At 54.0% G+C, this 26,378-nt stretch overlaps 1 protein-coding gene and 1 long non-coding RNA gene across 11 annotated transcripts in view; one reads left to right on the top strand and one right to left on the bottom strand.

Moving 5' to 3' along the window:
- RPS6KA2 (ribosomal protein S6 kinase A2) overlaps positions 1 to 26,378 on the top strand; it is a 330,001-nt gene that overhangs the window by 259,034 nt on the left and 44,589 nt on the right. For all 10 annotated transcript variants that reach the window (XM_081530720.1, XM_081530724.1, XM_081530723.1 and 7 more), the window contains 7 exons: positions 3,295 to 3,375; positions 6,156 to 6,235; positions 9,643 to 9,749; positions 12,419 to 12,456; positions 15,300 to 15,442; positions 18,383 to 18,453; positions 20,317 to 20,405. In XM_081530720.1, the coding sequence (XP_081386846.1) occupies positions 3,295 to 3,375; positions 6,156 to 6,235; positions 9,643 to 9,749; positions 12,419 to 12,456; positions 15,300 to 15,442; positions 18,383 to 18,453; positions 20,317 to 20,405 (609 nt within the window). The remainder of the gene's footprint in view (positions 1 to 3,294; positions 3,376 to 6,155; positions 6,236 to 9,642; positions 9,750 to 12,418; positions 12,457 to 15,299; positions 15,443 to 18,382; positions 18,454 to 20,316; positions 20,406 to 26,378) is intronic.
- On the bottom strand, positions 21,374 to 24,577 carry LOC145521789 (uncharacterized). The gene is made up of 3 exons (XR_014065693.1): positions 22,925 to 24,577; positions 22,143 to 22,277; positions 21,374 to 21,575 (listed from the first exon to the last, which is right to left on the bottom strand). It is a non-coding gene; the product is annotated as an uncharacterized LOC145521789 (long non-coding RNA).

Here is a 26,378-nt window from a genome sequence, read left to right as displayed (position 1 = left end):
TTAAGTTCACTGTTGGGGCTGGCGTCTTGAGTTCACTTCTTTTTCTTTAAACATAGTAAGAGTATTATGTTCAGTGTGATGTATTTAGGCTCCTGGCCCTCTTGCTGTTTGTTTCAGATAATCTCTAAGTTTTTGGTTAGCCTTTTAATTTTTTATGACATTTTGGATGGGAAATTTGTTTTGTAACTGAGTCTATCACTCTTTCCTATGTTATTTCTTTCATTGCTTTTATTAAAAAAAAAAATCCCCACCCAAACCTCAGATAAGTATTCAATTCATCTTTGTTGTCATTTTCATGGCTTTTTAAAACACTTATCTCTTTAATAGACCTGGGATTTATTGTATAAAATGTAGAAAGGAAATATATATTTGTTTTTCCACTATCACTGGACAACCCCTTGGAAATCTGAATATGAGGTGTCTTTTTCTGACCTTGTCACCAGGCTTATTATAACCTTTGTCTTCCATTATGAACACCGTCATCAGCTGTGTGACTAAGCCGTGCTCCTCATCCCAGAGAGATCTGAGCTCAATGATAACAGCATCAACCCTATTTAGAGGATGTTTAGATTTTCCTAACCGGAGTCACGGAGTGAGCTTTGCAAGGAGATGGCAGGAAGGGTGTAGGAACACAGCTTCCCCTTTCCTTGGCCGCTTGCTTCGCTGGATCGCGTCATGGCGGGGGGCGGGGGGGTGAGGGACTTCTCCCGGAAGAGGACTTCCTGGGGGGCGGACAGCCGTCTCCCGTGTCCCTCCCGAGTCTGCCCAGCTCCCCGAGGTCAAGGACACGGCCCAGGAGCCTGAGTGCATCGGACGGGGCTCCCCCCAAGGAGCCAGTGGGTCCACACAGCAGGTGCCCCGAGAGGCGTCCTGTCTGCCCTGGTTTGGGAGGGGGCAGCCCTGGGCCCCCGTCACTGATGCGACCCCCCTTTCCTTCCAGGGTCTCCTTCTCAGCCTGGGAGAGTGTTTGGAGAGGCGCCCCAATCCCACCGCTTACGTGCCCCTTCAGGGTCTCCAGCTGTCTTCCTCTGCGTCTTTTACTGAAGGAAGGGATCTCAGGGTCTGTTTCCTCTCCCGAAACCCTTTCTTTGGTGTTGCCCCTGGCAGAGCCACTGGAGCCCCTAACGCAGGGCAGGCAGGCAGGAAATGGAGCGACTCCTGGACCGTCTCCCTGGGGACGGTCCTGCGTGTCCCCTCTTTGTTGGTTCTCCTGGGCAGCAGCAGTGCTGGGGTCAGAACGGGGTTCAGTTAGACGCACACACATTCTTCTTTATATTCTTTCCCGTTATGGTTTATCTCAGGGTGCTGAGTACAGCTCCCTGTGCTCCGCAGTAGGCCCTTGTTATGTGCCCATCCTGGATGGAGCATTTGTTTGCATCTTCTAACCCCAAGCTCCCGATCCATCCCGCCACACCACCCCCCACCTCTTGGCAATCATACTTTCATAAGAATAAATAAAAAAGAATGAACTACAGCGTGTTGAATGAGCTTGGGCTGGGGGTCCATCCTGACGGAGCTGTACGGATTCTGCCGCAGAGCGCTCTCTCTGGTGCAGCTGGAGTCCTCAGTAAGCAGGATCGTGTGCTGTCTGTCCTTTTGTGTCTGGCCTGCTTTGCTTAGCGTAGTGTTCCTAAGGTTTATCCCTGCTGTGGTGTGTGTCAGGATTTCATCTTTCAGGGCTGAGTAATATTCCACCGCATGGCCAAGCCCCCTTTTGTCTGTTCAGTCATCCGTCAGTAGACGCTTGGGTGCCCTCCATCTGTTTTGCTCTTGTGACTAACACTGCTGGGAATGTGGGTGTGCAAGATCTGCTGGAATCTCTGCTTCGGTTCTTTGGGAAATGGACGCGCTGAGCCGTACGGTATTTCTGTGTTTAACTTTGTGAGGAGCTGCCAGGCGGTTTAAGTATATGTGAAAAGGCCAAAGAATGAATGACTTAAATACCTGATTCTGAGGGTGATATTCATCATACTTGTCACACTTAGGAATTCTTGAGGGGAGTTTCTGCCTTCACACACGCGGGGCCGTAGGAGGCCACCTGGACGCTGCCCTGGGTGTACCCGTTTGCTTGTGGGAATCTTAGCCTTGTTCTTACTCTCAAGCAGTGACTTTGTTTTTCATTTACTTTTGCCTCAAAACGTATTCCGTCTGTGTTCCCAGATGGCTAAACTTTGGACAGTGTCAGCATTGAAAAGAATGATACTGTAATTTGCTACAAAAGACTCATTTTTTAAAAATCCATAGCCTCAGGAAGAGTGAGAGAAGGGGTTTTCCTCTGATTTCTAGTCCCATCAGAGATGAGAAAACGGCCGTTTTGTGACCCTAAATGACCCAAGCAAGGATCATATACGAGCTAACAGATGAAGAATTGTAAGGGAAACCACAGGTCATTCAGTACCAAACTGTCATCCCTCAGGCTGTTTATTACTTACAAAGCGACCTGTGCATCTTTACAACGGGAGACGATGACCTGCCTCCTGACCCAGTGGGGTTCAGCATCACTGAGCAAGGGTAACACAGCACCCCTGCCCCGCCCACTGCACCTTGAGGCCTGCAGCATTGCCCAGGAGGTGTTTTTGCCAAAAAATGTTTGGCCTCAACCTTAAAAAGCCTCCAGACCTAAGCTTGGTTCATAAGAAATATAGGAGTTAGAGCAACCAGTAAAGCAACGATCAGACACACCCGGAGACAATCTACAAGAAGACTGGACTCAACCAAAAGAGCCCACAGAAAGCACAAGGAAAAAAAGACGTGGGACCGTTTTATTCTAGAAGCAAAAGGAAAAAGGAAATACAACCATCAGAGGTGGTGTGTGAACCTTGACCGAACCCTATGTTGGAAAGTAACAGCCGTGGGTGACCTGAGGGCAGGACTGGAATGTGGGTCAGGTGTTGGATATTATGGAATGAGGGTCAGTTTCCTTACGGTGACTTAGTGTTCGGGTTATGTAAGAGACTGTCCTGTTCTCAGGAGATGCTGCGTGTGTTATAAATGCACCTGGGGTGGAATGTCACGGTGTCGATGATTTATTATCAGACTTTTGGCTAAAACTCGTGTATGTGTGGGGAAGAGAGGGCGAGAGAAAACGTGTCCAAATGTGAGCAGTTGTTGAATCCAGGTGGAGGCTTCAGGAGTGGCCTTTCAGCCTACTCTTTAAACTTCTGAATCTGTTTGAGAAGTTTGTGACCAAAAAAAAAAAAAAAGGGAAATTATCTATATCTAATGTCTTGTGTTCCACATTCTCCAGAACCTGACTTCTGCCTTAGAAAGTCTTCATTTTTTTCTGTCTTGCAGTTCGGGACCGAGTCAGGTCAAAGATGGAGAGAGACATCCTGGCAGAAGTGAATCACCCTTTCATCGTAAAGCTTCATTATGGTATGTGTGTGTGTGTGCTCAGTCGTGTCCGACTCTTTGCAACCCCATGGACGGTAGCCCACCAGGCTCCTCTGTCCATGGGATTCTCTAGGCAAGAGTACTGGAGCAGGGTGCCATTTCTTTCTCCAGGGGATCTTCCCAACCCAGGGGTTGAACTCTCATCTCCTACATTGCAGGCGGGTTCTCTACCGCTGCACCACCTGGGAATCCCTTCATTATGGTAAATGGAGTAAAATAAATAGATAAATAACCTGCTTTTGAGAGGCCCCAGAGCAACCCTGCCCCGAATCAGGGGAAGCTGAAGCATAGTGAAAGGGCCTCCTGGTCTCAGCGTCCAGCCGTGTCTGGATTCAGTTCCTGAATCTCAGATTCTTCTCTGAGGCAGGAAGATGCCCTGTTTTCATCTCCAAGACCTAATCTGAGGGAGTGAGGGGTTGCTGCTGCTGCTGCTGCTAAGTCGCTTCAGTCGTGTCCAACTCTGTGCGACCCCGTAGACGGCAGCCCACCAGGCTCCCCCATCCCTGGGATTCTCCAGGCAGGAACACTGGAGTGGGTTGCCATTTCCTTCTCCAGTGCATGAAAGTGAAAAGTGAAAGGGAAGTCACTCAGTCGTGTCCGACTCTTTGTGACCCCATGGACTGCAGCCCACCAGGCCCCTCCATCCATGGGATTTTCCAGGCAAAAGTACTGGAGTGGGGTGCCATTGTCTTCTCTAAGTGAGGGGTTACCTTTAATTAAATTATCATCATGGACAGTGTTTTTTAAAAAAGTCCCAACTTGGGGTGAAACTATGACATTTTTGTGTTATTTCAGAATAAAATGCTTATGACCCAGTAGTTTCTTTAAACCAGAGTGGTAACACCTCTTGCCTTTGTAGTAACGACTAGTATGTTAAACATGTGAGCCCTCGAAGCTTCTTTCCAGGTAGGTTATTGTTTCCATTTCTCGGAAGGGAAAGCTGAGACAAACGGAATAATTCTGACTTTTGAGGCCACATATCTGTGATGCCCCTCGAGGCTTTTTTGTTGGCTTTCTGCTGTTTTATCTTCTCAGAGAAGCTGTAAGTGAAATCTTCAAATTACAAATAATGAGATGGTGACTCCAGTATCGTGGCAGACTGTATTAAAGCTTACAGCACTAATTGAGTGATTAGTGTGGGTGAAGCATCGCGCAGAACAGGGACAAACCCTGTGCCTGTGGGCCCAGAGGCTCGGGGGCGGGCGATGCGGTGAGAGGTTGTCCGTGACTTTTACCCAAACCGGGAGTGACGGCGTGAACACACCAAGAGGTGGAGGGCACGGCCCTCTGCTCGGGAGCTGCTGTTTCTACAAACACGGTTTAGAGAGTCTTGTTGGGGAAGCACGCGGCCTGCCCTTTCAGAAATAATCAGAGCCAGCGTGGACACGACCCTGCCACTGCCCAGGGTGACCAGGTCCCTGGGGCCGCGGGCAGGTACCCGCAGACCCCAGCGGGGGTGGGAGGCTGACCGCCCCCCCAGCCCCCCCTCCATCACACGGCCGCCTCTGCTGTGTTGGTCCGCGGTGTCGGATCTGATCCAGGTGTGGTTTCGTTGGTCTCCAGGGTTTTTCTGAAGAAGTTAGAACTGGGCTCTTAGGGAGATTTTTCGAGGCGTCCGCGTTTCCTCTGTGATTGAGCAGAGGTGCTTGTCCTCCGCCTGCCGGTCAAGCCCTCAGAGCTTTCATCCACGCGGGAGTCCCCACGCCTCTGACGAAAGCATGTGTAGTAAGAGGCTTTATGTTTCTAAGTGAAGTGAAGTGCAAGTCGCTCAGTCGTGTCCGACTCTTCACAACCCCGTGGACTGTACAGTCCATGGAATTCTCCAGGCCAGAATAGTGGACGGGGTAGCCTTTCCCTTCTCCAGGGGATCTTCCCCACCCAGGGATGGAACCCAGGTCTCCCGCATTGCAGGCGGATTCTTTACCAGCTGAGCCACCAGGGAAGCCCTGTGTTTCTGAAACCCCAACATTATAAGCTTCTGGCCTTGATGTTCAATAAATGAAAAGTTTCCAAGTGTGTGGGGCAGTCAGCGCCCCCTCCAGCCAGACTCCCTGTGTGTGTAAAACAGACACCACGTGAGGGCCAGCGGTAACACTGGACAGACCGTCAGGCGGCCGCGGTCATTACTTTCTCTTGACCCTCACGCTCCTGCAGCCCCTCTGACCGAGGCGTGCCCTTGCTCGTGGTGGGCGGGGGCTGAACCGTGGACCGCACGCCTGTATCTGTGGCCCCCAGGTGCAGTAGCCAGGCTGTCCCATCACTGGCGCGGCCCTCACAGGAGGAAACGAAGCAGGTCCATCGAAGGGCGAGGTGGTCCCCAATGGTCCAGTCGCCCTGCTCCTCCCCAGGCAGCTCACAGCAAAGCCGACCCTCTGACGAGACCCAGTTGTTGAGAGAGGTGATGAGCGCACGGGGACCTACTGATACTCTTCCCTGCGTGTCTTTCAATCCCCTTAAAGATTAAGAAAGGAAAGAAGGGGAGGGACAGGGTAGGAAAGGAAGAGAAATAATCTCCAGACTGTGAATGCAAAGTGCGAGGCAGAACTCTTTGCCATGGGCCCCCTTTGCCCAAGTTCTGTGCCCCACGCTGTCTCCACCCCACCCCAGTCCTGCTTCTGAAATGACTCAGTGTTATAGACTACACGGTACCGTCTGAGCCAAAGAGAGACGGGCTCCTAGTGCTCAGAGCTGGGCCCAAGGGAGTGACGGACGGCTGCCCCAGGCACTGCAACGCCAAAACGCTCTCACCTCTTTGTCCGCAGCCTTCCAGACGGAGGGGAAACTCTATTTGATTCTGGACTTCCTGCGCGGAGGGGACCTCTTCACCCGGCTCTCCAAAGAGGTACACGGTGGGGGGCTGGGGGCTGTGGGTGACTGCCTAGAATCTGCGGGACACAGAGGGGTGGGAGGAGGGGGCTGTGTGTGTGTACATGTGCGTGAGTGTGTGTGTAACGTGTGTACATACATACACATGTGTGTGTGCTGGGTGGCGTGTGTATGTGTGAGCGTTCAGTATACGTGTGCACGTGTGATGGTGGTGGGATGTATGATGTGTGTATAGGCGTGTTATTTGTTTTAAAGAAGTCTTGCAAGTCACATGGAGAAGAAATCTGTTGTCCTCGAAGAAAGTGTTAGTGGCTCAGTCGTGTCCGACTCTTGGCGACCTCATGACTGTAGCCCGCCAGGCTCCTCTGTCCATGGGATTCTCCAGGCAAGAACACTGGAGTGGGTAGCCGTTCCCTTCTCCAGGGGATCTTCCCGACCCAGGGATCAAACCCAGGTCTCCCACACTGCAGGCGGATTCTTTACCGTCTGAGCCACCAGGGCAGGATCTTCAGAAAAGAGAGCTCTTGAACCATCCTTGTGTAGAGAAGATGGAAACTTGTTTATGTTACGTAGGGAAGACTATTTCACAGCATCTCAGTTTCCACCGTGGGAAGATGCTACTAACACAAGGACCACACTTCCTGGGAGGGGCGTCCGGAGCGTCCAGTTAGGGCTGCACACGCGAGACCTCCATGACACCCAGCCACTGCACAGCCCCAGGGCTTATCCTTGCCCCCAGTACCTGACTTGGGAACTTTCCAGAATGTCTCGCAGCTCAGTGTGGAAGCTCTCTGGCCCCTGCTTTGTGGGATGGAAAACCCAGGCTCCTGCTCCAGGCAGGCTCCTGCTCCTGGGCTTTTAGTCCTGACGATTCTGTGCAGTTTCCCTTACACAGAAGAGAAGGTGACAGCATTGGTCACGATGCACCAGCAGGTGTGCGACCCTCTGATGCAGCCTCCCCCCAGCCGCGGGGCTCCTTTTGGGCTGTAACAGAGGGCTCAGCTGCCCGCTGCCTTTCCTCACCATCCGTCATCATCCTGCAGGACACTCTGAAGTGAGCAGTCAATCGTGGGGGAGCGGGGTGGGGTTCCCGAGACCTCGGGCTGCCTCATCCCTCCGTCTCTCAAGGGACCCCCAGGTCACAGCACAACTTATTGGGCTCTTTGCAATATAGACTGAAAGCATGGCTGAAGAATCAGGTCCAAGTCTTCCAAAAGCCTTCTGGGAGCAGGTCTCTGGCCCCTTAACCTGCCTCCCATCTGAGCTCAGTTTCCAAAGAGGCCGGATCGTTGAGATTGGCGTTTCTCGCCTGACATCTCTTGGTTTGCTCCTTGCCCTCTGTCTACAAAAAGTCAGGCCGCATCCAGTATGACACACCCTGTTGTTGGCCTTCTGGATGCAAAAGGCAACAATGATTAGCAAAAACCCGATCCTGGCTCCAAGTGGGAACACGTAAGGTTCCTGCAAGACCCTTTATTTCAGAGTGGAAGTGAAGTTGTCCAGTGTGGGCTCAACGGGGTCTCAGAGTTCAGGGACATACAGGAAATGAATGTTACCCCAACCCCAACCCTACGTGAAAAAGTATTTTCTTTCCATTGTTTTTCCCGAGTCCACTGGACGGCATCCTTGTGAGTGTCAGTCTCGGCGCTGACTCCTGCAAGGACTCACAACCGTGGGTGTTTCGTTCCCGTAGAGAAACTCTTTGTCATTTGAACTTGGAGGCCGTCCTGAGCTGAGCCCTAAGAACAGCCAAGAAGGGGAAATGGCACCTGTGAGCCTGAACTGCAGGCACGCCCATGTGGTTATGTCCAGAGGTGGGGACAGTCAGGCATAGGGGACCCCAATAGCCAGCAGCATCTGATGACAGAGAAGCCCCCTGAGCGTGTTGGCCAACATAGAGAAGAAAGACCCAACCAGGGAAGGAGGTGCTGGTCAAGCGTGGGACAGAACAAGCAATTCCAGAGACTGGAGGGGCGGCGAGGGTTAGCGGGACCCTGATGCTTCCCTCCAGGTCTTGGGGAGCATGTCCTGGCCCTGCTGGGAGGCGCCCCCTTTGTGAAGGGGCCGAGCTCCACCTGCACCAGCCTGATGTCGTCACATATGTTTCTCCAAACGACCCTTATCCTGGCCCCAGCTTCCCGGGCAGCCTTCTGATGGTGTGTTGATTTTCAGAGGGAGTTCAGCCATGACACAGGTTCCTGGTCTCTGTGACGCTGACTCCTCACGGTGCAGGTCGAGAACGCTTTCTGGTAGCATCTGGCTTGCTGGTGAGGTGACTACAGAATTGCGTGCTGGTTCTCACAGCCGCCATGGACAGGGAGACCGTGGCAGGCAATGACCTTGAAGTCTGCTGGGCGCCATGGCCTCGAGTGTGTTTTAGCTGAACCAGTATCTCTCTCCCACCAGCCTCCCCGAGAGGGGCACCTGCTGACCCCACACGAGTGGGTCGTGTTGGTAGGCTCGTCCACTTCGGAGAGACAGCGGTTCCTCGTCCATAAACCGAGGGGTGAAGACGTGAAGTCTGAAAGAAGAGAAAAGAGATTCAAGATGTGGTCTCAGGAAATCTTTCAGGCCTGTTTACGTCAACCTTCACAGCATGGTTTAGCTGGTTGTATTATAATAAAATGGTACATCCCAGGTGGAGAAGACTCTTTAGAGTCCCTTGGACTGCAAGGAGATCCAACCAGTCCATCCTAAAGGAAATCAGTCCTGAATATTCATTGGAAGGACTGATGCTGAAGCTGAAACTCCAATACTTTGGCCACCTGATGCGAAGAGCTGACTCATTTGAAAAGACCCTGATGCTGGGAAAGATTGAAGGCAGGAGGAGAAGGGGACGACAGAGGATGAGATGGTTGGATGGCATCACCGACTCCATGGACATGAGTTTGAGTAAACTCCGGGAGTTGGTGATGGACAGGGAGGCCTGGCATGCTGTAGTCCATGGGGTCGCAAAGAGTCAGACATGACTGAGCGACTGAACTGAACTGAAATGAACATCCCAAGCACTTGTATTAAAACATAAACCCAGAAACACACTCCCAAGCCATGTGGTTTGAGGGGCAAGTGAAGCTGGAGGAGGAAACCCAGCCTGGTGTTCCGCCCACAAGCCGAGTCACTTTGTAAGAAGAACCCCCAGATTCACTGGTCCTGAAACTGTGATGAGAACTCATGCTTCTGTTGTAGGAGCCAGAAGAGCCTGGTCTGCAGAGTGGAGCTGGGCTTAGGGTTCGGGTCTTAGGCCTTGGGGCTCAGGTCTCAGGTTTCGGGGATCGGGGCTCCGGGCTCGGGGCTCGGGGCTCAGGGCTCAGGTCTCAGGGCTCGGGGCCTGGGGCTCAGGGCGGGCTTCAGGGGCAGCGTCCTGCTCTCTACACCCGGCGGAGTGTAGAGTGTAGAGCAGGCTGAGTGTCCTGTCCCCTGCAGGTGATGTTCACGGAGGAGGACGTCAAGTTCTACCTGGCGGAGCTGGCCTTGGCCTTGGACCACCTGCACGGCCTGGGCATTATCTACAGGGACCTGAAGCCAGAGAAGTGAGTGGCCCCCTCGTCCCCGCCCCCTCGTGCTGCCCCAGAGACCTCCACTGTGTCCTTGTTCCGCTGTGAGCACACATCAGGCAGTAGGCTGGGGACGTCCCGGTGCTGCCCCTACATGCAGGGGTTCCACCTACCTGCCCGCCCTACCCCCGAAAGAGGCCAGACGCAGGGGTGGCTTGTGCTGAGGCGTGTGGGATGGCCCTGCCCCCTCCCACCTGACCCTCCGAACACCCCCCGGCCCAGGAGACAGGCCGGGCCCCACCCCTGCTGTTCAGGGGAGGCTGGGCAGGTAGGAGGTGGCCCTCCACTCCTCCAACCACACCTGCTGTCCCCCTTCTTAGGGGGCGCCCGTCCTGCAGTGGACATGTCCCCCCCCACACCTCCTCCTCCGGGCTGGCCTCCAGCCCACCTCCACCCCAGGTTCTGGAAGCCCTTCAGCTGCCTCAGCGGACCTGTTTCTAGGTGACGAGTCAGATGAGCTGCTCCAAGGTTTTCTAAAAGACAGTGGACCAGATTCCCAGCCCAGATCCCAAACAGATTCCTGTATCTTTGGCAACGATCATCTGTAATGTTGTTTCTAGGATGTTTTGCCAATCCAGTCTAAACATTTTAAAGTCCCCCGGAATAGTAACGTTCTTATTTCAGACGTTTTCCTGCTATTTTCTGTGCAGAGCTGACAGTCTAGGAGGGACCCAGTTGAAAAGGAGGGGCCTACAGGCTGCTGTTTTAAGTTCAGTGGTCCCTGGTGCAGAGTTGGTGATTTCTCAACCCCCTGAAGTGGTTGATAACACCCCCCAACCCACCTCCTGTCCCCCCCGTAGACTGAGGTCCACACCTGCTGCTGGATGAGGTGGGGCTTGACGGGACCCCAAGGCTTGGGGCACAAGGCAGTCCAGGCCCCGAGGGCACAGGAAGTGAACCCCCCGCCTTATTCTCCGTCCCTTACTCCTTCACGCCGTGACCTGAGAGAAACACACACTCTGCTCTGAGACGCAGCCGTCACTGACGGAAGCACCTGGGTTTGCCAGAGACCAGGAACGCTGTGCACGTCTCTGATGTAAAGTGCTTTTGCCTGAGACCCACGCCCGGCATCGGCCTGACCGCCCACTGGGCAGAGCATCTCTGGCCGCACGTGTAAATGATAAATGTGTGAATAACCGTGAAAGGCCCTCTCCTGAGTGTCCCTAAGCCCTGCAAATGTCGCCTTCAGACCACGGGCGCTGGGCCGCTGTCATCCCTGCTCTGAGCCCTGGGCCCCCAGGAGGGCAGCACCCCAAGTCTCCCTCTCATTAAGGATCAAAGAGATCTGGAGAGTTAAACGCGGTAATACGTCATTGCAGGCTGAAGAACAAGGATTTTGTTGTCAACGAGAATTAGTAAGGAGTTAATCTTGAAAGTTGCTCACTTTTAAGGCAAAGATTAAGTGTAACTGAGAAGCACAGATGAGAACATTTTCTTTTTCCATTATAAGTTGTCATCTCAATTGCGTGCTGTAAATTTTTCCTGCCCTTTTCCATAAAACAGTGGGTATTACTTTTAATCCCATGGCTGATTTTTTTCATTGTGGTAAGGTGAACATAACATAAAATGGACCCTCTTGGCCATCTTCAACGGCACAGGTTAGTCGTGTCAAGATCACTGACACCGTTGTACAGCATCACCGCCCTCCATCCCCAAACTCTCCTTCCTGCAAAACTGACACTCTGTCCCCGTGGAAACACTGCCTCCCACCCCCAGCCCCACCCCCCACTCTCCGTCTCTGTGGACCTGAGTGCTCTGAGTCCCCACGTGAGTGGGATCACACAGGATTTGTCCTTTTGTGACCGACGCTGCCCTCAGCCTAGTGTCCTCCTGGTGACCATCCATTTGCTAACCTGTGTCCCACCTTCCTCCCTTTCCCAAATGTGTTTAAGGTTCCACATGTTACTCCTCACAGTCCACATCCTGGTCTCTTTGGAGCTGGGCTGACACCTCCCAGGAGCTGGGGGAGCAGGGTTTAGTTACAGCAAAGAGCAAGACAGGGCGACTGGAAGCCCCCGGGAGCTGTGGGCTGCAGCCTGGAGCAGGGTCTCGCAGGGCACTGGCCTGCCCCCAGCCCCTCTGTGCCCCCCGTGGGAGCAAGCCTGGCCCCACGGCAGAGAGCTGGAGATGGCAGGACGGGGCTCCTGGGTGGCACGCGCTGGCAACGAGGGCCGGGGCCAGGGGACCAGGCTGCGGTCTCACGGGCTTCCCTGGAGCTCGGGGTTGGTCCCGAGAGCTGGGATGGGGCTCCTGGAGAGATCCAGGGAGAGGCAGCGGGCTCCGGCCGGCCAGCGCCCGCCTGGGGACAGGAGATCCCTGAGGGGCTCTGCGTCTGCACAGCCCAGGCGCTCCTGGCCCATCTCAGCCCTGTTCTCACAGGGCAGACAGTCCTGGGGCGGGGGGCAAACCATCCCCTGGGCTCTAGAAGGTCTCAGACCTGCCGTCCCCCACGAGCCTGGTGAACAGGCACAAGGACCCAGGGGTGCCCCCTGCCCCCGTACCCCGAGGGTCTGTGTGCGTGCCTGATCCAGAGAAAGCTGCTGGCCAGAGAAGCAGCGGCCAGGAGGCCAGCAGGACCTGGGCGGGTCCCCGGGATCCATGCATGTCAGCTGTTAAAGCATCTGTTTTCCTCCTCTTTCTTGCAGCATCCTCCTGGACGAAGAGGGGCATATTAAGATCACAGGTGTGTAAGTCTCCCCGCCCCCACCGCTGACTTCAGCCCTGCCCTGGTACATGGGGTGCCAGCCCAGGCCCTGCGTCCCCAGCCCAGGCCCTGCGTCCCCAGCGCGTGCACACACATCCCCGTGGCCGCGGCTCCTTCCGCGTGTCTTCCTAGGGAAGTCACAGCTCCCAGCTGGCCCTCCTTCCTTCTCTCCTTCTGACCGAAGACCCTTCTAGCACCTTCCTTGCTGACCCTCAGCATCACTGGATGTTTTGTTCAAGAATCTCAGCATGTCTGCAGGGGCGTTGCCCTGCTGAAACCTCAGACCCCTCCTGCCACCACTCAGTTCGGTGGGACCGAGTACCCACCTCGTTCCCTGACCCCCGCTGTACTAGTTTCCTCCCTCTGAGTCACATTACCAGCCTTACAACAGCACCAGCTCACTGTCTTACATCGTCTGGCGGCCAGGAGCCCAAACCCGTCACTGGGCTGAGGTCAGAAGGGCTGTGCTCCTTTGTGCAGGCTCCGGGAGGAAGGTCTGATCACCTCTCCGGCCGCCCGCTTCCCTTGGCGCGTGGCCAGTCCCCTCCTTTGGAGCCATTGGGCAGCTCCCCCCTCTCTCTGACTCTGGCTGTGCCCCCGTGTCCAGATGAGGGCCTCGAGCTTCATCCTGGAGCCCTGGGTGACCTCCATCTCAGGACACACACCTGGTCACTGCTGCAGGGAGGGCCCATCAGGTGACCCGTCCACAGGTTCCAGGGTTGGGGCATGGACGTCTGTGGGGGCTGTTCTGCTGGCCCCCCACTAACCAGGTCCTAGCCTGGTCTCCACTCACACCCACTCCCTGTGTCTGCCAGCCGGCCCCTCACGAGTGCTCCCTGCTCACCTCCAGTGGCGGCTGTCCCTGCTGGGGGGCACTGCTCCACCCCAGTTGTCGTCAGAGCCTCCTCGTGTCTGCTCCGGGGGCCCAGGTGCTCTGGTCTCCCCGCTGCCTCCTCTCTCCTCTGGGCTGGTTCACCCCACTCCTGATGCCCGCCCCCCCATCCCAGCACAGAGCACAGAGTAACTGACAACAACTTCTCTTTAATGTCAGTTAGACTTTTTAAGTTTCTCATGATTTTTGCCCAAGAAAGTGGTGCTCATTTGACAGACCCTTCAGGGGACTCCCTCCTGCGGAGGAGGGGGGTGGTCACAGGTTGGAGGGCGCCTGCAGTGTCCACTGGTGTGACCTGCTACTGAGTCCACTGTGGCCTGTTGGTGCCTCTGTGCTGCCCACATGGAGGGCAGCAGAAGAGATTAACGCTTAAAAGCTGAGAACCTAAACCTGACTTCTGCACCCAGTTAAAACAGTTCAGAAGTGCCAGCCAGGCATTTCATGGAGATTTAAGGTTCTGCTAACACATTTCCGGTTTTCTCTGCTGAGTGAGGAACTGCATGTGTGTGTTATATAAACCCCACGTATACACACATGTACAGAGGTAATTGGAATAAGCATGAGCGGCCACATTAAATTTATAGGGCTTTCTTTTGGTGTTAGTTCTGCAAGGTCTTGTAGGTCTTCATAGAACCATTCAACTTCAGCTTCTTCGGTGTTACTGGTCGGGGCATAGACTTGTATTACCGTGATATTGAATGGTTTGCCTTGTAAATAAGCAGAGATCATTCCGTCGTTTTTGAGACTGCATCCAAGTACTGCATTTCAGACCCTTTTGTTGACTATGATGGCTACTCCATTTCTTCTAAGGGATTCTTGCCCACAGTAGTAGATATAATGGTCACCTGAGTTAAATTCACCCATTCCAGTCCATCTTAGTTCACTGATTCCTAAAATGTTGATGTTCACACTCACTATCTCCTGCTTGACCACATCCAATTTATCTTGATTCATGGACCTAACATTCCAGTTTCCTATTCAATACTGTTCTTTGTAGCCTCAGACTTTACTTTCACTACCAGACATACCCACAACTGGGCGTCTTTTCCGCTCTGGCCCAGCCACTTTGTTCTTTCTGGAGCTGTTTCTCTGCTTTTCCCCAGCAGCATATTGGACACCTACTGACCTGAGGGGCTCAATCATTGCCATCTCTGTTATTGATTAGCAACCCCAAGTTAGTCATTTGTCATTTGTCATTTTGGCACAAATGACGGACCAGCCCCCGAGACTCCGATGTGCAGAGCAAGGCACTCCGGCAGTGAGCGTCAGACCCACGTGGGTGCGGGGAGGCTGTCTTAGCCGTGGGCTCTTTTGGTCCTCACTCGGCCCAGGAGGAAGTGACGTAACCTGAAGTTCACAGACGATGAACTGGAGGGGTCTGTAATCTCAGGACAGGCGTGTTCACTGTGTACCCCACCCCCTGGGTGCAGTAACACGATTGCGGCAGGACAGCGCCCTCGGCAGGTTTTCAGGATGAGATCTGGGGAGGGTGACCCACGGCAGGTGCTCTGAAGCCCCATCAGACTTGTCTGTCTTCCCCTTCGTGCCTCACCACCGGGGGACCGCCTTCCTGAGCACCCTTCTGCCCGTGACCCCTTTCTGGTCCCTTCCTTCGGAACAGGGGTCCTCTCCCTGCCCATCAATCAGAACAACCCCAGAGCCTCTCCCCTGGGCCGCCAACATCCAGGGTGTCCTGCAAACATGGCCTCTGGGGAAGTGGCGTTGGGCATCAGAACACAGGCTCTGGGTACCCTTGCGAGCACTCCCGGATGTGGTCATCCCTACAGAATCTCACGGGGAGGCGCGGGGCCTGGCTCAGCCTCTGCGGGCAGCGTGGCCCCAGCAGGGTGGTGAGGAGAGGGCTGGCCAGGCAGCCAGGGGTCTGAGCACCGCCCGGAGACTGAGCACTGTGTGCTGTGTGTCCCTACAGATTTCGGGCTGAGTAAAGAGGCCATCGACCACGACAAGAGAGCCTACTCCTTCTGCGGGACGATCGAGTACATGGCGCCCGAGGTGGTGAACCGGCGGGGCCACACGCAGAGTGCAGACTGGTGGTCCTTCGGCGTGCTCATGGTACGGCGCGCTCGCGGTGTGACGTGGTCACGGTGTGATGTGCTTGTGGTATGATGCCCGCGGTCTACAGGCGCCCGGGTCGCTGCGCCCTGTGCGCCTGCCCATCCCCCGAGCTCAGAGATCCGGGAACGACCCAGGAAAACAATGCCCGTTGTGTGACTCATCCGTTCGGGAGCCTGGCATTTCCTGGCAGCCTCCCCTCCGTCCTCCCCAGGCTCCCAGCATCAGGAAACAGAGCTGGGATTCAGCTAAGGATACAGATGTGTGAAGAGTCAGACCTTTTTATACTTAACGCTCTTAACATTATTTCAAAGGGTGCAGTCATTTCCAGATTAAAGATATTTTTCTTATTCAATCACAGACTCCCTCCACTTAGACATAAAGGTCACCACGAACCAAAATGCATGAGTGGAGCATTTTCACATCTGCATCTAGAAACGTGGTTTTTCTTCGGATCGTGTGTTCACAGAGCATGCAGCAAACACCGGCTAGACGGGCTGTCCCATAGTCTCGACAGAAGTGGTGCTGGCCCACACGGTCCCTTGTCCCCTGCCCCCGTCCAGCCCCCACCCCCCGCAGGGCCCTGTGCTGGCGGCCCCTCCATGCTTGCGTGCCCTCAGCAGGAACCAGACCTCTGAGGCTCTCAGGTCTGACACTGGACGGGAGAAGCATCGTGGCCTCCCCGGGCTGTCCAGCCCCCTCCTCCTGTGCATGTAACGAACGACGGGACTGAGCGACAGGAGTGCTCAGAGATTCCACGCAGGTTGTTCGGCCGCCTCTTTCCAGCACACACCTCACACCCTGGCCACGGGACCCCTGGCCTCTGTCTGCGGGGCAGACACGTCAAACCAGCTCAGGGGCGGGGGTCAGTTCCCACGGCCTCAGCCTGGACGCCAGCGCGGGTGTCCAGAAGAGACTGCCCACCACCCTGAGCAGCACCCCCACCTCTAGGGTCAGTGTGATCTGTCCCCTCCAGCCACTCACAAGGAAGTCAAACTGGAATAAGAAGGCTGCTCCCAAAACAGTCACAGCAAATGGAGCAGGTTAATCCAGGCAAGGTGATTGGTACAAGCGCCTGGCCTCACGCAGGCCCCATGAGTGCTGGCTGCCAGGGCGCTGGTGATGCTCGCTGGGTTCTCGGTTATTTAGACCTTGAGTGGCCTCAGCTGAGACGCAGTCCATCTTTACAGCGGAGGCCCCTGAGATGGGACATCCAGCTGTCCCTTCTGACTAGCTGTCTCTCTTTAGATGGTTAGTGAGACCGTCAGGTTAGCTTCTCCCCTGCAAGGTAATCGCCTCCACGGCTCTGCTCCCGTCCACGTGGGTGCTTCCCCATCACCCCGTCTGGACGGTGGGGGTGGGCGCAGGGCCTCAGCACCCTCACTGTAGATTTTACCAGAAGTTTGATATCACCTTCCCGACACGGGCTTCCCAGTCCCAGGTCACAGCTCTGCATCTTCAGGAGCAATTCCGGTTCTTCAGCCTCCATTCCCCCATCCCTCCTATCTCCCCTGTCCCCCCACGTCTCCCCCTGAGAAGCACGGGGAGGGGGGTGGGCTCCCTGAGGGGCCCCCAGCTTCCTCCTGTCCCTGGACCCCGTCCCTACACTCTCGAAGCCCTGAGGGTGTACACTGGGCTCATCAGAGACCACACAGCGGTTCCCCGGGAGCCCGTGCCCAAAGCGCTGAAGTCACAGAGTGCCACGTGTGTCTCTGTGTGCCTGATGTTTATCAATAGCAGAGCAGGAGGCCGGCCAGCACAGAAGACTGCACTCAAAACCACACACGGCAGAGCCACCTGGAGTTAGCACCATGAGGTTTCTGGGGGAGCGAGGACATGCCGTCCACCTCGTCTGCTTCTCTGTATGTTAAGACGACAGACGTAAAATCTATCCCATGAAGATAAAATATGCCTTGCATGCTGTTTTCTGGTCAAAATCATTGCATGTTTAATAAATGGAGAGACTGAAAGGAAAAAGGAACAGTGAAGGCACAAAAAGGAAGATGAAAAACAACCAGGGGAGAAGAGACGTGAAAGGCAGACCGAGAGGAGAGGAGGGGCGGAAAGAGACGCTTCTGCTCTGGGTCCTCTTGGCGCTTGGCCTCATCTTGGCTCGTGAACACCTGTCTCTGCAAGGGTCTCCCAGGCACAGGGCGTGACCCTCACGAGTCCCCAGCCCAGGAAGGTCTGGGCCCCAAGGGTCCGCAGGCAGTGAGAGCAGAGTGGGCCTGGGCGCCCCGGCCTCCCGCCCCTGCGCCCCAGGAAATGGCCCCGGCCTTTGGAAACAGTGGCCCAGGGAGGCTGGCCTCTCGCCCCTGCTGTCTGCCGTGGTCTTCTCTGCAGGGACTGTCCGGCCACTCTGCTCTCAGGTGCAGGACACTCCTTGCTGAATTACCCACTTAGGGGCCCATCCGCTCCACATTCATTGTCTCGTGACCGCTGGGCCAGGGGATCACAGTAGGGTGAAGGAGGAGGGTTGCCCCGGTGATGAGTCTGCACGGCTGTCAGAGTCCACAGGGATCCTCGCATTACATCTGGGCTGAAAGCTCTCCCTCCCCTCTCCTCCCCTCCCCTCCCCTGCCTCCTCCTCGCTGAGCAAATCCACTGCACCCGCCAGGGGAGGACGGGTCCTCAGTTGCCCCCGTGGAAGGTGTGTGGCCATGTCCCGCCAACCCTGCAGGTCCCCATGCCAGCACTGACCCCCCACTCCCTGCCGTGGAGCCAAGTTGGTGACTGTCCATCTCCCGCCCATCCATCTCCGCACTGAATGCCGAGCCCCACCATGCGGTTCTGTTCTAAGCAAGCACATGGGCCAGTGCCCGTAGTTGACCAGGATTCTGAGTGGCCGCGTGAACTCGGGCGCACTCTGCCCATCTGGGTCTCTCCCCTGGGCAGTGGGTTTGGTCTGAACACTTGCTCCCATTCTGTGTTGCTCTGCAGTTCGAGATGCTCACGGGGTCGCTGCCATTCCAGGGGAAGGACAGGAAGGAGACCATGGCCCTCATCCTCAAGTGAGTCAAACGCCCACCTTGGGACCCACCCCAGCACGTGCTCACCCTTTCTGATAGCAAGAGCTTCTGTCTTCAAAACCAGGAGTATCCAGTATGCAATGATGGTAGTGAGCATCCTTGGCATTTCCCTGTCAGTGGATAAAGCAAGTGGGGTGTGATTCTGATGAAATCTTCCATTGAAGATTCCACCTCCCATCCGTGAAACTCATCAAAGTTGTCCTGTGGCAGGGTCTTTAGACATGACGGCTGGTGACCTTCAGAAACGCAGACTCGGGGCAGAGGGCGCAGAGGCTCCCAAGAGAGCCTCCCTGCTCCACCTGTTGCCCACTCATGCCGGGGCCTGAGCTCTCCTGCGTGACATGGGCAAGAGTTGTGTGTCCCGTGTGACTGAGTGCGTGCGTGCTAAGTCACTTCAGTCGTGTCCAACTCTTTGCACCCCATGGACTATATCCCACCAGGCTCCTCTGTCCATGGGATTTCCCCGGCAAGAATACTGGAGTGAGTGAGTTGCCATTTCCTCCTCCAGGGGATCTTGCCAACCCAGAGATCGAACCCATGTCTCTTACGTCTTCTGCATTGGCAGGTGGATTCTTTACCACTAGTGTCATCTGGGAAGCATGTGACTAAGTGTGAACATAATTTTCTCCTTAATGTTCATGCAGAATCTTGTACCACGAAAATAGGTTTTGCTCTTAGAACCCTAGAAAGACATCTAAATGCAGAGCCAGTCTTTCTGTAATATCCTTTTTTAAAGCATCATTTAATTTATTGGCTGCACTGCATGGCTTCTGGGATCTTAGTTCCCTGACCAGGCATCGAACCCACACTCCCTGCAGTGGAAGTGCCAGGTCCTAACCACTGGACCAGCAGCGAAGTCCCTTGCTGCAACATCTTAAATGTGAACAGGCTTCATCTGAGCCAGATGTCAGATAGCAAGCCATGGGAGAGAGAGAAGCAGGCAGAGGGCAGATGAGAGTGGGGAAGTGGCCCCTGGAACAGGTGGACTCCAGGTCACTCCAGAAGCTCTCCCTGTCTGGGGGGGAGAGGGCGCTCACCGCACCTGCAGAAGCTGTGAAGCTGCTTGGCCTCATGACCAGCTCTCTCAAACTCTGCTTGCAGGTGGACACACAACTTTTATAAAACCGAGAGGCACCTACAAACCTTGCATTTTTTTAGATCACATCAGTTTATAAATAGGAGACATCCCATAAACAATATTTTCCTGTATCAGGTCAGCTTATACTGTGATGACATGCGTAACTACAATCTGCTGTTTCTATTGATGGCCTCTGCTCCTTTTCATTCTAAGGGGGCACAAAACCTTTTTCTGGAGCTAGAATAATTTCCTCCCAGCAAATCCCAGGTGGGAAATTACAGCCTGTTGCTTGGGAGTGGCAGCATTTCTGAAGGGGCAGGGTCAGACTGGTCATGTGGTTCCTGAAGGGAGGTGGGGGGTGTCCAGGACCCCAGAGGCCTGAGAGGCCCTCCTTTCCCAGATGTGGCCACAGACTAAACCAGAGGTGGATTTGAGAATCCAGCTGCCTCATCAAACCGAGAGAGATTTCTAAAATGTCAGCAACGCCGCTCATCTCTCCAAAGCCTTTGATGTCGTTGTCTCAGAAAACATAGTTAATTTCCATTTAAAATGTTACTTATGTTCATGGGAGCATAGCTGTTTATTTTTAGGGGCTTTATTGTTTTTTAATGAATTATTAAACAGCTGCTGTGAATAGCTGCTCTGGTCATGTTGGTTTGATTGGATTTCTCTGTGGATGCTGACTGCAGAAACCCAGAGCACTGGAGCAAACTCTGGTCCCCCTTGGGCTCGTCCTTCTTCCCCTAAAATATGACTGTGCTTTTCAGAGCCAAGCTAGGCATGCCACAGTTCCTCAGCATGGAGGCCCAGAGTCTGCTGAGAGCACTCTTCAAACGGAACCCCTGCAACCGGCTGGGTAAGCCCCCTGACCCCTGAGCCACCCGGAGCTGCCCGGGGAGTGGTTGGAATGTGAAGGATGCACAGGTGTGAACCAGGGGGGAGCGGAACTCAGGAGGAGCCCTGCCTGGCGGCGCCAGTTGGGGGGGGCTGGAATACCAGGACCCCGTCCCACCTGGCACTTCCTTGCTGTGCAACCTTGAGCAGAGAGCTGGCCCTCGCTGGCCTGGTTTCCCGACCTGTGAAGCGAGGGTCATAGCAGAGCTTCTTCACAGGGTTGTGAGGAAGACCTCCAGAGCTAGAATGACACCTGACACATAGGAAACACGCAGTGTGTTTGACAAAGGAACGTGTGAAAAGCAGAGATAGTCGGAGTGCACAGACCTGGGGGGTGGGGAGGGCATCTTTCTTTCCCTGCTGCTTGGACAGATAGAGTTGTCAGAGGCTCAGTTACTGGCAGAGGAAACCATCGTCCTGTGCAGTGAGTTTTAACAGGTCTTGTTAAACTGTCTCCTGAGATCACTGCAAAAAGGCAGGGTGGGCCAGGGACTGTTGGGCTGTCTCTGAAAGGGCCGGCAGCACTCGACAACGAAGCATGAAGCGCCTGGCTGGGTCCTGAATTCACGCCAGAAGCAGAACAAGAGAGAACCAGCTGTGGAGCAGAGGGGCCTCTCTGGTCTATCACCCTGAGAAGTCATCACACAACCTGCCACCAGTAGCTCTGCTATGATTGAAACTTTGATTTCGGTACCAAGGTTTTGTTATGAAAATCCGCCGTCTCTGCCTTGTCGTTTGTGAGTGCCAGAACAAACTCCGAACACCTGTTCTGTTACGGATCCATGTGTGAGCATGTGTGCAAAGCACCTGCCTCCTAGGTAGCAGGCACACCACTCCACTCCCAACTCTTTGCCCTTGGGCAGTGCCCAGGTGTGGTCTCCCCTGCCTAACCTCCCCAGAGGCAGAAGCTGGAGTCAGGAACTAGAAATGAAGACGTTAGCTCATTTATCCACTGAGACACACAGGAGAACAAACAGTTCAAGTCTCATCTCTTGCAGCGATTGAAGAATTTTTCTTGGAGTCCCTCTTTTCTTGAAAATATCATGGCATTTGGTGGGGAGAATTCTCATGGGGAACTGAGTGACTGTGACCAAACTGAGGGAAGGAGAAACGTATTTGTTCTTCCTTTATTCTGGAAGAAGGAAAGAATTTTCTAAATTTACTTTTGTCTTGGAATTTAACATCACAAAAATCATAGTTCTGTAACCCAGAATATTGTTCTGTTATTTAGTTTGCATACCTGATGAGAGAGAAAGATGGATTGGTCTCATTAGGTGGATAAATAATCATCAAATTATACTAGCCTAGTGGAGCCTGCAGCAGCCTGGAAAGCAGCCCATCCATGACCTGAGACTGCCCTCCTGATAATCTCTAAAGTGAATTATTGTAAAGGTTTCCAGGAGTTACAGGCCATTCTGCAAGACCACTTCATATTAATATCATGGGATGTGCAGACTCATATAAAGAGAAAATCATAGTTGGAATTATTACTCACCCAACTTGACCCAGGTCGGCTACTAAATTTAATTGCCTTAAATATTTGGCCTATAAAGTGAAAATTACGTTGTGTAGATTAATTTTGCTCTACACAGGCATCTAGATTAGAAGGATGGGACTTCTTCCCCCTTCTGATTGTGTTGACCCCCCCCCCAAAGTCCCCTGGCAATTTGGTGAGTTTGTCAACATCAAAAGATCTCACCTAAGCCCTGGGTCCTCTTGTCAATTTGTGGTTTGACTCCATTGCCTTCAAGTCAGCCCAGATCTCTGTCCATTGATCCTTGAACTGTAGAGAGGTCCCCTCTGTCCAAATTTCTGCTCTTAAGCTATGACCAACCTAGACAGCATATTAAAAAGCAGAGATATTACTTTGCCAACAAAGGTCCATCTAGTCAAAGCTATGGTTTTTCCAGTGGTCATGTGTGGATGTGAGAGTTGGAGTATAAGAAAGCTGAGCGCTGAAGAATTGATGCTTTTGAACTGTGGTGTTGGAGAAGACTCTTGAGAGTCCCTGGGACTGCAAGGAGATCCAACCAGTCCATCCTAAAGGAGATCAATCCTGGGTGTTCATTGGAAGGACTGATGTTGAAGCTGAAACTCCAATACTTTGGCCACCTGATGCGAAGAGCTGACTCATTTGAAAAGACCCTGATGCTGGGAAAGATTGAAGGCCGGAGGAGAATGGGATGACAGAGGATGAGATGGTTGGTTGGCATCACTGACTCAATAGACATGAGTTTGAGCAAGCTTCGGGAGTTGGTGATGGACAGGGAGGCCTGGCGTGCTGCAGTCCATGGGGTCGCAAAGAGTCGGACATGACTGAGCAACTGAACTGAACTGACAGGACCCTACCCATATGGAGTCAGGGGCCACCTCGCCCCAGGGTGAACTCATCCCAACTAATCACATTTCCAAATGAGGTTGCCCGTGAGGTTCTGGGGTTAGGACTTGACTACATGAATATGGAGCAACACAGGTCAGTACCTCCGAGAGTGAGTCTGTAGCATCTGCAGTGGAAGAAATGGCAGAAGTTCATCTGGCTGGTGTCACACACCTGGCGGGTGACAAGACCGAGGCCCTTGGCCCAGGTCACCTGCTGGAGGCACTGCGGCTGCTGAGGGTAGAAGTGGTGTTTCCACCCCGTCGTCCCCGGAAGGCACGACATCCGCACCCAGCGAGTCCGAGTCCAGGTCCTCCGCCCACTGCTGGCCGCAGGCGTGCACTGTTGAGTGAGGTGCCCTGCACACCTGTGGCGGCTGCTGGTGACGCAGGTCGGTGATGCTGCCCGGGACACCCGGCCATGTGGGTGAAGAGGCCAGACCTCTTGGGTGCAAACACCCCTGCCTTTTACCTGCAGACCTGAGAAGGCTGAGGAGCCAGCAGAGGGAGCCCCCTCCCTTGGCAGAATGCAGTACCCAAGGGGCAAGGGGTAGGGGCGAGGCAGCGCTGGGGGGACAGACAGGTGGAGGGGGCAAGGGGCAGGGGCAAGGCAAGGCTGGGGGGCAGACAGATGGAGGAGGCAAGTGGGCACCCAACCAGGCCTGGCAGAGGCTCGGTGGCCAGTGGGTAGGACGGCAGGAACAGGGCTGTTTTCTGTGCCATAAGTAGAGAGATTTTACTTTTATATTTGTCAAAAATGGAGTAAAAGTTGTGTCTATTTCGACCATGGTGCAAGCGGACCCAGCAGCTGGAAGACTGGATTATTTGGGCTTTGCCCTTGTTTATTACACACTGAGGTCTGTTCAGTGATGGAAGCAGGCTCAAAATATGCCAGCTGCTGTAGTCAGGAGGGCCCCACAGCAGGGCTGCCTGAGGACCTGGAGTGGTGTCTCCAAGCCTTGTGTGTGTATCAGCGTGGGGGCTGTGGGGCATGGGCTCTGGGCTGGAGCAACATTACGCACAGAGTCACAGAGGATCCTGGAGCACGTGAGAGCACGTGTGACCTCAGGCGGCCGAGGGGAGGGGCCAGGGAGGCTGTGCTTGTGAACAGTCCCCACGGCGGGACCCTCTGAAGGACGCAGCAAGGGGGGCACGGCAGTCTGCTTTCTCAGCCGACCATTCTGGTCGTGAATTAGAGAAGGACCCTCCGAGGGTCCCTAGCTCATCCCTGTGTACATCTGCAGCTTCTCTGGAGAGTCCTAGGACATCCTGGGCTCCTGGGAGACCAGGCAGCAGGATCTGGAGTCAGACGTGCCGCTGAGCATAAAACAGCACCGCCCGTCAACTATCACCGACCACCTGGGGACACCGTGGGCAGGGCCGTCCACTCTCGAGGGTTCTGCCCTTCCGGCTTCCGGCTCCTTTCCAGAGTCCATCTCCAGGGGATGGGCTCTCCTGACCTGGCTTCAGACACTGGCCACCCCGCTCTCCAGTCATCTCCTCCAGCCCCACTGGCACCACTGAGACCCCTCATGCTGGGCTGGCCCTTGATGGCTTGGTCATGACATACAGCTCCCCTTGTTGGGAGCTGACAGTTCCACACCAGCCGGCAGGACCCTGGGAGATACGGCTGCTGCTGCTAAGTTGCCTGAGTCGTGTCCGACTCTGTGCGACCCCATAGACGTCAGTCCACCAGGCTCCTTCATCTCTGAGATTCTCCAGGCAAGAATATTGGAGTGGGTTGCCATTTCCTTCTCCAGTGCATGAAAGTGAAAAGTGAAAGTGAAGTCGCTCAGTTGTGTCTGACTCTTCGCTACCCCATGGCTGCAGCCTACCAGGCTCTTCCGTCCATGAGGTTTCCCAGGCAAGAGTACTGGAGTGGGTTGCCATTTCCTTCTCCAGGGAGATACGGCTACGGCCGAGCAAAGATTCTAAGCCTCAAATGAAGTAGAAAGCTGACCAAAGATACTTCAAAGCCATAAAAATAACCTGAGATGATCTGTGAGTGATGAAGATGTAAAAAGGAAGTCTAGTGTTCAAATCCTGGGTGGTTGTAGATTGGCCTTCAGGAGTGCGCGCATTCGATGGAACGCTAAGTACGCGAGGAAAATAGCCAGACATGAGCGTATTGTGAACATGCCCAAAAGAATTAGAGAGCAACTCTGTGTGACTCTCAGACAACAAACTCAGCACCAAATAAATAGTTCAACAGTCACGAAGGGCCCAGGGATTAAACATTTCCCTGAACTTTCTGTGGACAGGAAGATTCAAGGAAAACATTTTTGGCAGATCCTCAGACCTTTTGAGGGATGATTTACTGAGAATGTGGGAGCTTGTCGATGATTAAGCCCATGAGGAAATGAACAGGGTCACCTTGTTTAAAAATGTGCAGTGGAAGGGCTCCAGGTGACCAGGGTCAGAAAGGGACAGGTCCCGGCCACAAGCCCAGCTCTGCGTTTACAGCCGCGCCCAATGGAGGTCGGTTCCCGCGGATGTAACATCACCACTGGACCAACATGGAGAAATCCAGATGTGGTCCAGAGAGCCGCGTTCGGAGACGGCCCTCGAGTGATCACAGCAGAAGTAACTAAATGTGGTACTTACTCGCACTGCAGAGTAAGCGTGAATTCTTGAATCCGCATGTTTGGCTGGCATCGGGGACCTTAATGAAGACTTGCTAAGCTGCCTAGAGATTGCTCTTCTGTTCTTAATGTTTCTGCCCATGCACACCTGCTCTTGTGTCCTCTTGCCTCTGGGGACAGAGTGAGACTTGAGTGCGTTTGGTGATGATCCCACAGCAAGTCAGGCGAGATTCAGCAACAAACACAGACTCTCCCGGACTCTCCCAGGATGGATCTCTGCTCACTGCTATTTGTCAAGTGTGTTTCAACAAACAGGAGTTGTCAAGTGCAGAGTGGACTGTGTTAACGTGTTTCAGAAGAGGATAAATAGAACTGGAATCCAAAATAATCACCCCACCTTCCCTGGGAAGGTTGACACAGGCTTCAGAGAGCTGCGTGCAGAAACTTTCTGTTTTACATTTCCCTGCTTTGGAATACTTATAATTTTTGAGTCATAACCGAAGTGTTAGTTCACCGTCTAGTGTTTACTGAGGCCTAGAAGCACAAACTTGGTGCAGAATCTCACTGCAGTGGAAGAAGTTGCAGATAAAAATGTGCCCAAGAAAACCCAGCTGGTACAACAGAGAGTTGTAGTTATACCAACACCTGCATTTCCTGTCTGTCTTGTTTTGTTTTGACTCCTGCAGCTGCTACTGCTGCTGCTAAGTCTCTTCAGTTGTGTCCGACTCTGTGCGACCCCATAGACGGCAGCCCATCAGGTTCCCCCGTCCCTGGGATTCTCCAGGCAAGAACACTGGAGTGGGTTGCCATTTCCTTCTCCAGTGCATGAAAGTGAAAAGTGAAAGTGAAGTCACTCAGTCGTGTCCGACTCTTAGCGACTCCATGGACTGTAGCCTACCAGGCTCCTCCGTGCATGGGATTTTCCAGGCAAGAATACTGGAGTGGGGTGCCATTGCCTTCTTCAACTCCTGCAGCAT

This window comes from Giraffa tippelskirchi, chromosome 9 (genome assembly GCF_054371585.1).
Source record: "Giraffa tippelskirchi isolate mGirTip1 chromosome 9, T2T-mGirTip1v1.2.pri, whole genome shotgun sequence".
NCBI classification, from domain to species: domain Eukaryota; kingdom Metazoa; phylum Chordata; class Mammalia; order Artiodactyla; family Giraffidae; genus Giraffa; species Giraffa tippelskirchi.
Note: the sequence above shows the minus strand (reverse complement) of the source record. Positions and strands in the feature narration are given on the sequence as shown.